At 44.9% G+C, this 15,489-nt stretch overlaps 1 protein-coding gene across 1 annotated transcript; it reads left to right on the forward strand.

Annotated features, from left to right (window-relative positions):
* The first annotated feature begins 2,803 nt into the window (after window positions 1-2,803).
* On the forward strand, window positions 2,804-14,639 carry TYSND1 (trypsin like peroxisomal matrix peptidase 1). Its single transcript, XM_006122774.4, has 4 exons — window positions 2,804-4,542; window positions 7,279-7,409; window positions 8,532-8,717; window positions 12,083-14,639. Exons 1-4 carry the CDS (start codon window positions 3,374-3,376, stop codon window positions 12,298-12,300), a joined length of 1,704 nt encoding a protein of 567 aa, XP_006122836.2. The 5' UTR covers window positions 2,804-3,373; the 3' UTR covers window positions 12,301-14,639.
* Window positions 14,640-15,489: the final 850 nt, after the last annotated feature.

Genomic DNA, 15,489 nt, shown 5'->3' on the forward strand with positions numbered 1-15,489 from the left:
TGAGTGGGTTCTGGCATTCTTTATATAAATGGTGAGGAAAACTGCATGTAGGATTATAAAACTGGATGTGGGAATGTGGAGAACAAGCTCCATAAGTGAGATTGAAAAACTGATGACTTTGATAAGCAGATGTGAAAACTGGTACGGAATGTGCGTGAGGTTCTTGCAGTCCAAAGTGAGACTATCATGCATGCAAAATATCTAGACTCAAATTATTAAAGGATGTCCGATGTAAATATTTTACAGAATGCAAATATCGGTGCTTGCATTTTAACTCAAGACAAATTGGCTAATAGCTCAAACCTGGCTGAGTGATGCTATTGGGAGGTCAATTATGTTTTTTGTGAAGATCTTTTAGAAGATGCATTCTGTGCTGCAAGGATGCTTCAAGTGTGACTGTAGTTTGAAAAGGCATATAGATAAGTAAGAGACAAAGGGACCTCTAAAAGATGAAAAAATAGGGAAGAGGGTGAGTTAGGAAAAATGTAGGCCAGTGAAGAGATTCAAAGGTACATTGGACATAGTGCAAAACAATTGCATAAATGGTCATGATTGGAGTAACACTGAGGCTCTCTCTACACTGGCCTGAATTTCCGGAACTGCTTAAAACGGAATACTATTCCGTTTTCAGTTTTTCTGGAAAAGGAGCGTCTACATTGGCAGGCTGCTCTTCCAGAAAAGCCCTTTTCCCGGAAAAGCGTCCGTGGCCAATGTAGACGCGCTTTTCCAGAAAAGAGCCCTGATCGCCATTTTCGCGATTGGGGCTTTTTTCCGGAAAAGACTACTGGGCTGTCTACACTGGACCTTTTCCGGAACAGTGTTCCGGAATAAGGACTTATGCCCGAGTGGGAGCAGAATAGTTTTTCCGGAATAGCAGCTGATTTTGTACAGTAGAGCGTCGTTGCTTTTCCGGAAATTCAAGGGCCAGTGTAGACAGCTCGCAGCTTATTCCGGAAAAGCGGCTGATTTTCCGGAATAAGTGGCCCGGTGTAGACACAGCCTGAGAGAATTATCAGAGGGGTAGCCGTGTTAGTCTGAATCTGCAAAAGCGGCGAGGAGTCCTGTGGCACCTTATAGACTAACTGAAGTGTTGGAGCATAAGCTTTCGTGGGTCTTTGCCCACGAAAGCTTATGCTCCAACACTTCAGTTAGTCTATAAGGTGCCACAGGACTCCTCGCCGCTTTTACTGAGAGAATTGTGGTACAATACGGTACCAAATCTGGGTTGGTAGCCTATCTGTATTATTAATCTCACTCTCATAAGCCCTAAAATTTATCAGCTTCCTAGTCTTAAATATTTATTAAAAATTCTTTCTTACGTTACTTTTATTAAGTGCCACTAACCCAGTGAATCGGGTATAGAAACTACTACTGCTCGTACTCCACCTCTTTTCAAGTACAGGTACAGTATTTGTCATCAACTTTTGAATAGTCTGGGCAGTGTGGCGTCCGTTCCTTTTGAGACTAATTGCAAGAGTTTTTCTTGAATCTATTTCTCCTGTTTCCACTCTTATTATGCAAATTCTTTTCCTGCAGGGTTTACATTCCTTAGATGTATGTAGACTTACCTAAATATATTTTTGTTTACAAAAGACACATTCAGCTCTTTGTCTGTCCAAGGGCCTTGTATAGGCAGAATTTATAATCTGGCAAATGATTGGTTCATAGGAAAATGAACCCGTTCTCAACATTTTACTTCCCTCTCCTCAGCTTATCAATCTTTTGGGTAGTGCACTATGTGTAGCTCTTCTAACTTGCTACCTTATCCGTAAGAATTTCAGTCTTGACATCTTCCAGGTTTTTCTCTCTCTCAGAGACATTGAGCTATTCCAGATGTTTTATGTCCCGATTGTGGAATATGTTATAACTACATTTGTTCTCAAGGCATTTGAAAATTAAACACAAAATGCTGTTGATCAGTGACTTGTTTAAGAGATCAGGGTTTGATTTGTTCCCATCCTGGTTTCAGCTAGTCAGATTTTTAAATTGATACTTTTTCACTGGTTAAGTAAGAGCTCTGTTACAATGAGCAACAAGAATGATTAAAGATTTAGATAACATGACCTATGAGAGAAGACAAAGAATTGGGCTGTTTAGTTTAGAAAAGAGAAGATGGAGAGGGGGATATGATAGCAGTTTTCAAGTATCTAAAAGGGTGTTGCAGGGAGGAGGAAACATTTTTCTTGATCTCTGATGGTAGGACAAGAAGCAATGGGCTTAAACTGCAGCAAGGGAGATTTAGGTTGGCCATTAGGATAAACTTCCTGTCAGGGTGGTTAAACAGTGGAATAAGTTGCCTAGGGAGGTTGTGGAAACTCCATCTCTGGAGATATTTAAAAGCAGGTTAGTCAGACATTTTATCAGCGATGGTCTAGATCAGTGTTTCCTAAATGGTGTTCCACAGGATTCTGCAAAGTGAAAATAAGGGTTCTGCGAGAAAATTCCATTACAAAATCATTTTATTTTAAAAAATGTGATTTTTATTTTTAAATATGTGCAATTAAACTAAATGTTGCCCTCATGACCTGGTTAGCATTTATTTTGATCCTTAGTTGTGGTCTACTTTTTTTAGCTCCATATATTAACTACTATTAGGGGTGCTGCAAAATTAGTTCAAGTGTAAAAGATTCCGTGGTCACCAAAGTGGGAAACACGGGTCTAGACGGTGCTCGGCCCTGCCCTGAGGGCGGGACTGGAGTTGTTGATCTCTGGAGGTCCCTTCCAGGCTACACGGCCAGGCTCCCCGCCACCCCTGCAGGCAGCCAGGCGCTGCCTCACGCGCTGTCTCGCCCAGCCCGGCGGAGCGGCTCCCCCACGCTAGCCGCGCGGTGCCACGTCGCGAGGCGGGACAGGCGCTGCTGTGCCGGCTCCCAGCAGGCCGCGCGCCGCTCGGGGTGGGCTCCGCGGACACCCGCCCCGCCTGGGAGCTAGGCCCCCGGTAGCGCCCCCTCCCCCCCGCCGCGTAGGTGCCTGAGAGACGCCACCCAATCCCCGCTCGCTCGCGGACGCGCCGGCCAATAAAACGGAAGCCTGTGGGCTCCTCACGTGACTACGGGCGGAGCTAGCGAGGATGGTTGCGCGAGACGGGGGCGCTCGGTGCTAGCTAGGGGTGCGCGCGGAGGGTGACAGGTATCCGGCACCCAACTGCCTCCCCTCCCCCCGGCACGGTGTGACTGGCCAGAGGCAGCAGCGCTACTGGCTCTCGTCCCCGCCGGGCTCTAGTGTTCGCTCCCTGCCCCCCCCCCCCGATAGTCGCCCCGCGGGCGCGCTTGTTGCCGGTGCCCTCCCCGCGCCGCCTGCGCCTCTTCTTGCCATTGCTCCTTCACCTCTGCCGTGCTCCTGTCGAGGGTCCGTGTCCAGGCGTGGGCCTGAGATGCTGCTGCTGTCCGGGGAGAGGGCCTGCTGCGTCGTCACTGCTTTTACTGCACGTGGGAACTCGGCGGGGGCTGCAGCCCTGGGACCCTGGAGCTGTAGTGGGGTCATCTTGAGCCAGAGTCCAGGGATTGTGCTCTGCCATGGAGCCCTCTTCTCTCCTTTCCTCTTGGAGGAGGTGAGAGCAGCGCAGCCGGGCAGCTGGCTCCAATGCAAAGTCCTGCTGGCAAATAGTTTCTCCCCAGATATTCAGATCCAGATTCTCTGGCCTACAGAAAGTAGAAGCAAAGAGGACCCCAGGGGTTTGTTGGGCAGAGAGTTGGAGGTTTGCAGTCCAGTTTTGGGGTTCAATCCCCTTTCAAGCCAACAGGGGGGCCCCAGCACCCTCAGGCAGCATGAGGCCAAACTCCTTATGATAGTGCCCTGCCCAGATTTTCAGGATACCTTCTCCAAGGTCTTCACCTGTGCCGAGCAGTGGCATTTTTGTAAGAGTGAACATGAACAGGAGTGTGGAGCATTTTTGGATGATATACATTGTTTGCATTGGTTTGCCTTACTGGAAATCCCAGACCTCAACTCCCCTGGTACAGCTCAAGTCAGCTGTGTGCTGGCAGAGTCACTGAGGAAAGGTGACACACTGTTTGCCTGTGGCTCCCCTTTCGGCTCATTTTGCCCAGACATTTTTATGAACACCCTTAGTAAAGGGGTAGTGAGTAACATAGCTGGAGAAGGCAATGTCCTTATTCTGACTGATGCTCGTTGCTTGCCTGGCACTGAAGGAGGAGGGGTCTTCGTGTTCTCTGAACATGGATTCAACCTAGTTGGAATAATTGTGGCTCCGCTCTGTTGGAAGGCCAATGAATGGGTTGGATTGACATTGGTTTGTTCTATTGGCCATATCCTGGAGAATATCAGGAGCATCTTAGTTGGGTCTGGCATTTCTATGAAAAGCTGGTGGCCTCATGTGCAATTGGTTGCTAAGCCTGTCAGGAATGTGCCAGCCAGCCACAGGCCTGCAGAGCACCTCCTATCTACTGTGGTTTTGGTGGAGTGTGGCCAAGTGTGGGGATCTGGAGTGCTGGTCAGTTCAAGGCTAGTGGTGACCTGTCGACATGTAGTGAATGAAGCCACCTTTGGTGTCTGTGTAAAGGACCAACACAGCCTTGAAAAGTAAGTCTTGACTTTCATTTTGATTTATCTTTAATAACCAGTAAATAGGACAGCACAACCCTCATGGTAATACAATAATCTGTGAAGTATAATATACTTTACCCTCTATTCTGTTCCTTAAATGGCCATTTTGAAGTTTCTAGTAAAACTTCTATGCATATCCTAACAAACACTGCCATCCAAATTTCTGAGCAACCAGGCAGTTCTGGATAATGAGGATGAAATGGCTGGTGTTTACATTTCAAACACTAACTGACCCAACTTTGCACGTGCATATTCTATGTTTGATTTGTCATGCCCAGAGTCAGCATGCAGTTAGCCTTCAAACCTGATGCCAACAAGAGGATCCCATATGTGGCTGTGCAAAAGACGATATCACTCATTACTGACTGCCCTTTCACCAGATGTGATAGTCATCTTATTGCTCTGCACTTTGCTGATGGGGCTCTACTGCAAATTAGTTTGGCAGCCTCTGTATTTGATAAGAAGGATCAAACATTATGCATCTTTTTTTTTTTTATATTCTTCCAGAGGTCAAATATGTTTTATGAATTAAAATTACTGTCTGTCCTTGGTGTTTATCAATATGCTTCTAATATGATCACTAAATTCAGCCTAATGTGTGACGAGTTAATGCATTCCAAAATCCATCTTGCTTTGCACACAGAAATTTTACTGTATAGCAAGCAGTGCAAATGACAAATTTCAGAGAAGTATGCACAACACAACTTGTCCATTAAGTACTATGGACTAACCAAGCAAGTTGTATTAACCTGGGGAATTTTTGGTATTCTGTAAACAATGTATTGTTGCCAACGCTTTGTAACTAAAAGCATTTTGGATTACAAGGAAGTTATCATTTATGAAGGGCACTTGGGGACTTCAGCAGTGGGAAGGTTCAAAATTGAAGACTTCCAGGCTTAATACCCAATTTATGCCCCCCTTCCTCCTCCCGAGGCAGAGTGCTACTGAAAGAGTGAATGTCTCTTGTATCCCCGGGAGTTATAAAATTTGTTTCCATGTTTGATTTGCAGGTTTTCACAGATTTGCAGGGCTCTAAGGATCTATTCCTTTTTAGTGCCTCCTAACAGCCAACTTGGGAGTAGCAAACATGACCTGTAGGGAGTACCCCCTACAGTTGCAGCTGGAGAGTAGAAGGGGTGTTAAACTCAGATGCGAGGAAGAATGAGGCAGCGCTCTTCTACAAATCCCCAGTGGTGGAGGAGGTGTGTTATTTAGAATGTCTGTCTGAAAAGTTACATGCTCCTGTTGTAGTCAGGCTATCACTAATAGTCATAGTTCTTAATAATCCAAGCAGTGATCCAGGAGTCTGCCTGAGATCATAGGTTCACTCGAGTTTTTATTCTCTCACCCCCAGGTCCCTGTCTCACGGTCTACCTGTGGCAGATGGCATTCTTCTTAAGATCCCTTTTTTGTGTCATCTTTTTTTAATCCAAAAAGGCAGTCTTTCTGCCAGCATGACACTTTTACATATGTTGGATTTCATTCCATTGAGTGATGCATTCCCCTGCTTCCTGTTCTAAATGTGCATGTGGAGTGAAATCTCAGGGGTACGTGACATTCCAAGGGGCTGGAGGCTTTGTCAGATCGAGAGGTGGTTAAAACAGTCTCTTCCCTGTTGCCTTTTATTTTCAGTGCAACCTTATATCATTGGCTCTGTCTACACTGCAAGGCTGTGTCTACATTGGCACCCTTTTCCGGAAAAGGGATGCTAATGAGACAAGTTGGAATTGCAAATGCCGCGGGGGATTTAAATATCCCCCGTGGCATTTGCATGAACATGGCTGCCGCTTTTTTCTGGCTCGGGGCTTTGCCGGAGAAAAGCGCCAGTCTAGACGGGATCTTTCGGAAAATAAAGCCTTTTCCGGAAGATCCCTTATTCCTCTTAAAATCAGGAATAAGGGATCTTCCGGAAAAGGCTTTATTTTCCGAAAGATCCCGTCTAGACTGGCGCTTTTCTCCGGCAAAGCCCCGAGCCAGAAAAAAGTGGCAGCCATGTTCATGCAAATGCCGCGTGGGATATTTAAATCCCACACGGCATTTGCAATTCCGACTTCTCATTAGCATCCCTTTTCCGGAAAAAGGTGCCAATGTAGACACAGCCCAACACTATTTCAGGATACCGGAATATCTCGAAATACCTATCCTGTGTCTTCACAGCAAGCTCGTTATTTCAAAATATAATGGGCTCACTATTCCAATGTCCCAGTAAACCTCATTCCATGAGGAGTAAGGGATGTTTTGGAATAGCAGGTTATTTCAAAATTTGGCACTGTGTAGACGCACCCATTCTGTCCCACCAGATAAGAAGTGGTAAAGATGCTGGGTTCTGTTTAAGCAATTCTAGAGAGGCGCTCGGCTCAGAACTGAGAGTGCTGATCAGTTGTGCCCTTAAGATTGTGGTACTGGGATAAGTAGGGGACCAAGTGGATTGCTGAGGTGGTGGGATGTGTCCCACATGGGGTGTTTAATCTGCTTGGAACCAGTTTTGTTTTACCTACACCATATTGGAATGAGGGATTTCTTGGGATTGTGTAATGCCCATAGGTATTGAAGAGTTGAATCCTGCTTCCTTGAGAGTGAACTTCATTCATGGTAAACTTGGAGGCATGAACCCGATGTAGAATATCATTAGATTTGGAGTCTGTATTTCTTTCTAAAACTAGCACTTTTGAACTTACACTGAAAAGCTCTGTTGTTTGTATTTGCTCATAGGGGCGGTGTCCTTAAAGGGAAAGTGGTGTTTGCTACAAAAGAGGATTCTCCCTATGATATAGCAGTGGTGGAACTAGAGGAAAACGCACTCTGTTTTACAAAACCTGTTTTAGCTTCTAAGTTTTGTGCAGGTAACTATTCTTCTATTTACTGTCATGCTTGTAGCTTCTCTGGTCATGGGGTTGGATGTCTGATTCTGAGTGGTAATTTGATAAACTCTGAGGGCCTGAATCCTTAGCTAGAGAAGTGAAAGCACAAAGAGCTATGTGATTATGGTTGGTTAAACTTACCTTTTAGAACAGGGGTTGATATGGCAAAGAGTTAGACTTGGATACAACTGCTAGACTTATACAATGGTACTAAAGGAAGTGCTGCATTCAGCAGTTTCATTTAATGATGGAAGATTCTTGCCAATTTGCAGGGTAAGACATTTAACAAATATCCCTTCTTATTTAGCTGTTTGGCAGAGGAAAAGACTGGGATTATGTTTGAGTTAGTGTCCTGGACAACATCCCCTCCAAGTAAAATACTTTCTGGTGTCCAAAGCTGAGTGTGCTGTCACCAAACATGGTTTGCTGCATCTGCATATGGAGTCATTATTACAGTGCATGAATCCAGTACATAAAGTGCAAAGCAGAGGAAAGGAACACCGATGTGATGTACTTGATTTTCACTAAAGATTATGTATCAAATGTTTGCATCCGCTTGTATATTTATGCTGTCCCATGACCTGCAATCTGTCTGAAGGATGGTAAACAAGGTAAGTTGTAGTGAAGGCATGTCTCACTTCACTATGGAGGTCATTTTTACATCTACCAGGTAGTGTGAAGCCTTTTATATCCTGACGACAACATGGTGAAGGGCAGTATGCTACTGGAAGCAATCAATAGTACAATGTTAATAAACAGCAAAAACAAACTTGGGCAGAAGAATAAAAAAATTATATCTAAGGCAGTTACAAATATGGACAGAAAATGAGAACTACAGATGTCCTTATTGTGGCTTATAGGGGTTATTTTCAAATTGTGCTTGGGAAATTTTTCCCTAATGGCTTTAAGTGTTGCTAACACTTCGACAAACATTCTGTTTCTAGGTCACATTGCATTCTCTCTTTTCTGACTTCTTCCATTATAGGCGACATCTTGTCTGAGTGCTCATCTGCTCCCACTGCTTATTTACTACATGAATTCTCCCTTTTTATTTACCTCTCCTCCACCACCTGATTCTTGCTGCCTTTTGTCTCCTCCATGCAGGAGAAGAAGTAAGTGTTGTTGGTTTTGGTGCATTTGGCCAGAGCTGTGGCCCATCGGTAACATCAGGAATCTTGTCAGCTGTGATCACCGTGGATGACAAGCCAGTAATGCTTCAGACAACTTGTGCAGTGCATGGTGGCTCAAGTGGGGGAGCCCTTCTCTCTACAAACAGCGGAAAGCTCCTTGGTAAATATGTTTTGTCTCCATTTATCTCTCTTCCTCCCCTTCTCACCCCACATGAAGGGATTGGTCAGTCATGTAAAGAATCACGCTGCTGGGTGCTGCTAGATGCTTTCTCTGTTCTGATGACCACTTGTTCAAGAGAGACCTTTTTACTTTTACAAAGATTTTAACAATGTGTATATGACCACCATCGCATAAAAGGTAGGACGAGGTTGAAGCTTCCGTAATGCTTTCCATATTAGGATTTCAGAATGTGTCACCAAAATTAACCCTCACAATGCCTTTTTAGAGTAAGACTATTTCCTCCTTCTCAATGGGGAGACTGAAATACAGAGTTTCATTCAGGTCACACATACAGTCATGAAACATAGCAATAGCATCTGGGGCTCCTGATTCCCAGTTTTGTTTTAACCACTAAATGATACTTCCTTACTTGAACTTGCTACTCCCTTTCATTGTGACTAGCTGAAACCTTTTTCAAGGGCCTAAGTAAGTTAATACCTCTTTTCATTCTTTGAAATCATAGTTGAGATTCTGGGTCTGGTAACGAGAGAAAAGATTTTTGGTGGTCTCTTGTTATCCATTTGTGTATATCTCAAATTATATAATTGAACATTCTTTAGTAGCTGGTTAATGAGAGGGCAGGCATGAGATGTTTTCACTTCACTATCAGAGTACAGGGGAGTATAGAGCTGTTCAAGGCTGGAAAAGCTGCTGAAGTTCTAAGCCAGGAGTAGGGAAAAGTAGCAGAGTTGTACTGGCAGCACTGCATGGTTCCTGCCTGCACTATTCTGGGCTATATCTGTTTCTCTTATCCTCCACATTCTGAGAGAGCAATCTGAGAACTGATTAACAGACAGGAAACAAAGGGTAGGAATAAATGGTAAATTTTCAGAATGGAGAGTGGTGTCCCCCAAGGGTCAGTCCTAGGACCAATCCTATTCAACTTCTTCATAAATGATCTAGAGAAAGGGGCAAGCAGTGAGGTAGTAAAGTTTGTGTATGATACTAAACTGTTCAAGATAGTCAAGACAGAAGCATACTGTGAAGAACTTCAATAAGATCTCACAAAACTAAGTGATTGGGCAACAAAATGGCAAATGAAGTTTAATGTGGATAAGTGTAAAGTAATGCACGTTGGAAAAAATAACCCCAGCTATACGTATAGTATGATGGGGGGCTAATTTGGCTACAACAAATCAGGGAAGAGATCTTGGAGTTATCGTGGATAGTTCTCTGAAAACGTCCACACTGTGCTGCGGCAGTCAAAAAGGCAAATAGAATGTTAGGAATTATTAAGAAAGGGATAGAAAATAAGACCTAGAATATCTTACTACCCCTGTATAAAACTACAGTATGCCCACTTCTTGAGTAGTGTGTACAGATGTGGTCTCCTCACCTCAAAAAAGATATTTTGGCCTTGGAAAGGGTTCAGAAAAGGGCAACTAAAATGATTAGGGGTTTGGAACAGGTCCCACATGAAGAGAGGCTAAAGCGACTGGGACTTTTCAGTTTGGAAAAGAGAAGACTGAGGGGGGATATGATAGAGGTGTATATAAAGTCATGAGTGGTGTGGAGAGGGTGAATAAAGAAAAGTTCTTCATTAGTTCCCATAATATAAGGACTAGAGGAAACCAAATGAAATTAATGGGTAGCAGGTTTAAAACTAATAAGCAAAAGTTCTTCTTCACACAGTGCATAGTCAACCTGTTGAACTCCTTGCCAGAGGAGGCTGTGAAGGCTAGAACTATAACAGAGTTTAAAGAGACGCTAGATTAATTCATGGAGGTTAGGTCCATAAAAGGCTATTAGCCAGAGGGTAGGAATGGTGTCCCTGGCCTCTGTTTGTCAGAGGCTGGAGATGGATGGCACGAGACAAATCGCTCCGGGGCACTTGGTGCTGGCCACTGTCAGCAGACAGGCTACTGGGCTCGATGGACCTTTGGTCTGACCCAGTAAGGCCATTCTTATGTTCTTAAGCAAACCATGTGCCTAAATATAAGAATTTGAGTACTTTTTTGTTATGTAGGACTACTTACTTCAAGTATGAAGCCCCACTTTTAGGGCAATTTTAGGCCCTGTTCCAATCAGCATCTTCACAAGCCTGTGGAGGGAACAATTTTTTTTATGTATCAAATTTAATAAGTACACATTTTTCAGAAAGCATCTTGCAGGGCTGTTTGAAATACTGGTGGCATGTGCTTGCTAATGAGAGAGAGTGAGAGCAAGAGAGCTAGGAGATCTTTCCCTGTATATGGTTACAGCCACAAAATGCAATTACTAATTGTTGCTGCTGTGATACCTCATTCTTCAGTGTCTCTATATTATCAATAGAAAGTGTGGGCTACGTCAAGAGGATGGTTCAGTACTTGTATCCTTTTTTGTTAGTGTTTTTTAGCTTTCAAAAGGGAATTGCTATTTTCTCTGTTAGTTATGTCCCCTTCAGAATAGAAAGTTTCTCTTATGGAGTCTCTGCACTAAGGGTATGTCTACACTACCCCGCTAGTTCGAACTAGCGGGGTAATGTAGGCATACCGCACTTGCAAATGAAGCCCGGGATTTGAATTTCCCGGGCTTCATTTGCATAAGCGGGGAGCCGCCATTTTTAAAACCCTGCTGGTTCGAACCCCGTGCAGCGTGGCTACCCGGGGCACGAACTAGGTAGTTCGAACTAGGCTTCCTAGTTCGAACTACCGTTACTCCTCGTGAAATGAGGAGTAACGGTAGTTCGAACTAGGAAGCCTAGTTCGAACTACCTAGTTCGTGCCCCGTGTAGCCGCGCTGCACGGGGTTCGAACCAGCGGGGTTTTAAAAATGGCAGCTCCCCGCTTATGCAAATAAAGCCCGGGAAATTCAAATCCCGGGCTTCATTTGCAAGTGCGGTATGCCTACATTACCCTCCTAGTTCGAACTAGGAGGGTAGTGTAGACATACCCTAAGATCCTATCCCCAGTTGTGGTACTGTTTAAATTGTGTAGCCTTTAGGCAAAGGAATTTAATAATCTGTCCGTCAGTTTTCCCATCTGAAAAAAAGTTAGAATACTTACCCTGATTTGCAAAGTTCTATCACATGGTACAGATGTAAATAGCTATTTAATACAAAACATTGTAAATAATCCAAATAATTATAAATACAAAGAATGATATTCTTTATCTTACTCTGGCCTTTTTTCCATTTGCACTGATATGCCAGATTTGAGGAATAAGATTGTCTATGCTTGATACAAAGTAGCAAAGGACACATGCTTCTGTTTAGGTCCTGCAATCTATCTGTTGTTTTGGGGCATTTTTTAAGTTCTTAACTTCTTATGTAACCAAAGAGTTCACAAATTATACTTTATCTTCTTTTTATTCATCTCCATATGCAGGGATTGTTGCTAGCAACACAAAGGACAACAGTATGGGAGCGACATACCCTCACCTGAATTACAGTGTTCCCATCACAGTTCTACAGCCGGCAGTCTTGGAGTACAGCCGTACTGGAGACCTGCATAGTTTCCAGGAGCTAAACAGAGCTAGTGACAGGATCAGACTAGTTTGGCGGCTCCAAAGAAAGACCACAGGAGCATTGCAAAGCAAGCTATGAGACTGGCCATCTCAGAGAAGAAAGGTAGAGCTTTCCTGTGAGCAGGATGTTCTAGGGCATAGGGGAGAGGAGGACTTTACATAATATTGAATTGTGTGATCTGTAGCTATGTCCAGTTGGTTATAAATTTTCCAGGGCATACCTGAACGCATGGTGTCTTTGGGTCTCACTAGCTATCCTGAAATCAGTGATGTTAACATTAGTTCTGGCTGAACTGTGTGAAAGCAAAAGATGATCAGCAGCTGTTATACTGGGCAGAGCCAATCAAAATAAAACTGTAGAAATGAACTACATGGGTGCCTGGCCAGGCTGCAGACTCTGCATTAAGTGAGTTCCCTGGATGATGCCAGGCTCCTCTCCATCATTCCTGGAAATGCTGTCCCCAGGAGTGCAATTCCCTTCAGCTGCAGACACTGACTGGCTATTCTTCATTATTTGGAAGTGCTGATTAGGCAAGAATAACCAATACGTATGGCCAGGCAATTGCTAAAAGGGTGGTGTGACTTTCTGGAAGTACTTAGTGTCAGCAGGCGAGAGATGAATTGCTCAGGATGCTGATGGTGCAAGGAACATAACTCTGAGCTGCATTTTTTTTATAACCATAACAAAATTAAAGCTGTGGGATTGCATTGTGGGAGACCGCTCAAGTCCTATCTAGCACTGACACAGAGGGAAATAATCCTGCAGAGCAGAGGATTATCTGATGACTTCCATCTTTAATGTCTCCTTCAGGAAAGGAGATTAAAGCAAGACTGTGGGTGAGAGCTTTTAATTCAGAGCACCTGTGGTGTATTAGAAGCCTACAGGTATTCTACAGATTGGCTAATCCTATGCCATCTCTTATTGTTCACCTCCTTCAGTGGCTTGGCAGTGAGTTATTTAAGGGTAGAGATGTTTTCTCTGTCTATTTGAATCCAGTTTTAACTGCAGATTATGGAGTACTGGAAGGGAAGAAAAGGGGTATATTAGTTGTAAATATTGTCACACTTTTTCTACATCTTCCTTTTCTCTTTTGCTACATAATATTTACCAATGCTTATTTTATGTTCAGACAAGAATTTTCAGTCTCTGAACACATCCTCGTGTTCATGCCATGATTTCCTATTACTGCTACTGATATTACAATTTAGTATTACTATTGCATCCCAAAGTGGGCCAAAGCTACACATTTTGGGAGCGTGTGCATCTGGAGCTTTGAATCTGGTGGGGGCAGCTACTGACGCATTCTGAAACAGCTTTGAGTCTTCCCTGTGGAAGCATACAGAAGGAGAGTTCACATCATAGCCTGAAATAAACAGATTTGGTTCTTAACACATTGGAAACTTGTTGTGCCAGACTTCAGCTTGGAGGCTCATTTCTGCTATTCAAAGAGGTAAATAGTCTTACCCAGAGATCCAATGCCATCTAAGGCCACTGGGTGCCACTCAGACTCCAGCAGCTGCAGTGGGGACAAGACTTCTGTTAGCAGCTTATTGAGATGCTAGTGCTAGTGCTATTCATATATTTTTTTATTTGTTTGGGGGTTGCCCCAGTTCACATTAGAAGCCTTGCTTTGGGTTGCACTGGTACATGACTTTACCTGAAACAGAAAGAACAGTTACTTACCTCATAACTGTTGTTCATTGAGATGTGTTGCTCATGTCCATTCCAATTAGGTGTGTGCATGCAGTGTGCACGCGTCGTCTGAGATTTTTCCCTCAGCAGTATCCGTCGGGCCAACAGGGAGCCCCCTGGAGTGGTGCAGGCATATCAGCCAATATATACCCCTGCTGGCCCTCCACCCACTCAGTTCCTTCTTACCGGAATTCTCCGGAGAAAGGGCGGTGGGTGGGGATTTGGAATGGACATGAGCAACACATCTCAAAGAACAAAAGTTATGAGGTAAGTAACCGTTTGTTCTTCTTCGAGTGATTGTTCATGTGCATTCCAATTAGCTGACTCCAAAGCAGAACCTACGGAAGAGGGCCAGATACTGAAGCTACTGAGGAGTGGAGAACCGTCCTACCCAGGGCGGCATCCTCTCTGACTTGATGCGTTTGACAATCACTGTGTGCTAAAGTATGGACAGAGGACCACATGGCGGCTCTGCAAATGTCCAGGATGGGAACCTCTGCCACAAAAGCAGTGGAGGCGGCCATAGCCCTTGTGGAGTGCGCTCTAAGGGGTGGAGCCAGCACCCCCGCCAGGATGTAGCACACTCTGATGCAGGCGGTAATCCAGGAGGAGATCCGCTGTGAAGACACGGACTGACCCCTCACCCATTCTGCAATGGCCACAAAAAGTTGCGGTGATTTTCAGAATGGTTTTGTTCTGTCTAAATAAAAGGCTAATGCCCTATGCACGTCTAACGTGTGTAAAGCCTGTTCTTTGCCAGATGCATGCGGCTTAGGGTAAAACGCTGGCAAGACGATATCCTGGGAGGCATGGAAAGAAGACACCACCTTGGGCAAAAAAGCCGGATGGGGGCGGAGCCTGACCTTCTCTTTGAAAAACACCGTGTGGGGGGATCTGAGGTGAGTGCCCTGAGTTCAGATACTCACCTAGTGGACGTAAGTGCTACCAGAAAGGACACCTTATATGACAAGTACAGGAGGGATCACGTGGCTAGTGGCTCGAATGGGGGTTCCATGAGTTTGGCAAGGACCAGGTGTAGGTCCCACTGGGGAATTGGCTGGCGGACGTGTGGGTAGATTCTGTCCTTCCCTTTCAGAAGCCTGTTAACCATAGGGTTGGCAAACAAGGTTCTCCCCCCCCCCCCCTCCTGGGTGGAAGGCTGAGATGGCTGCTAAGTGGACCTTAATGGAGGGGGAAGAGAGGCCCTGTAGCCTGAGGTCCAATAGGTAATCCAGGATCAGGGGAATTGTTGCCCGCCTTGAGTGCACCCCTTTATGGGAGGCCCAGATGTAGAACCACTTCCACTTGGCGAGATAGGTGGCCATAGTGGAGGGCTTCCCGCTACCCAGCAGAACTTCCTGGACCCGTGCTGAGCACTGAAGCTCTTCTGCTGTCAGCCACGGAGCTTCTACGCTGTCAGGTGCAGCGAAGTCCGGGTGGTGGAGCCTGCCTGAGTCCTGGGAAATCAGGTCCAGGACCAGGGGGAGGGTTAAAGTTCTCTCGCGTGACATGCTGAGGAGGGTTGAGAACCGGTTTTGTCTGGGCCATGCAGAGGCGATTAGGATGAGGGATGCC

The sequence above is a fragment of the Pelodiscus sinensis genome, chromosome 8 (assembly GCF_049634645.1).
Source record: "Pelodiscus sinensis isolate JC-2024 chromosome 8, ASM4963464v1, whole genome shotgun sequence".
NCBI lineage: Eukaryota > Metazoa > Chordata > Testudines > Trionychidae > Pelodiscus > Pelodiscus sinensis.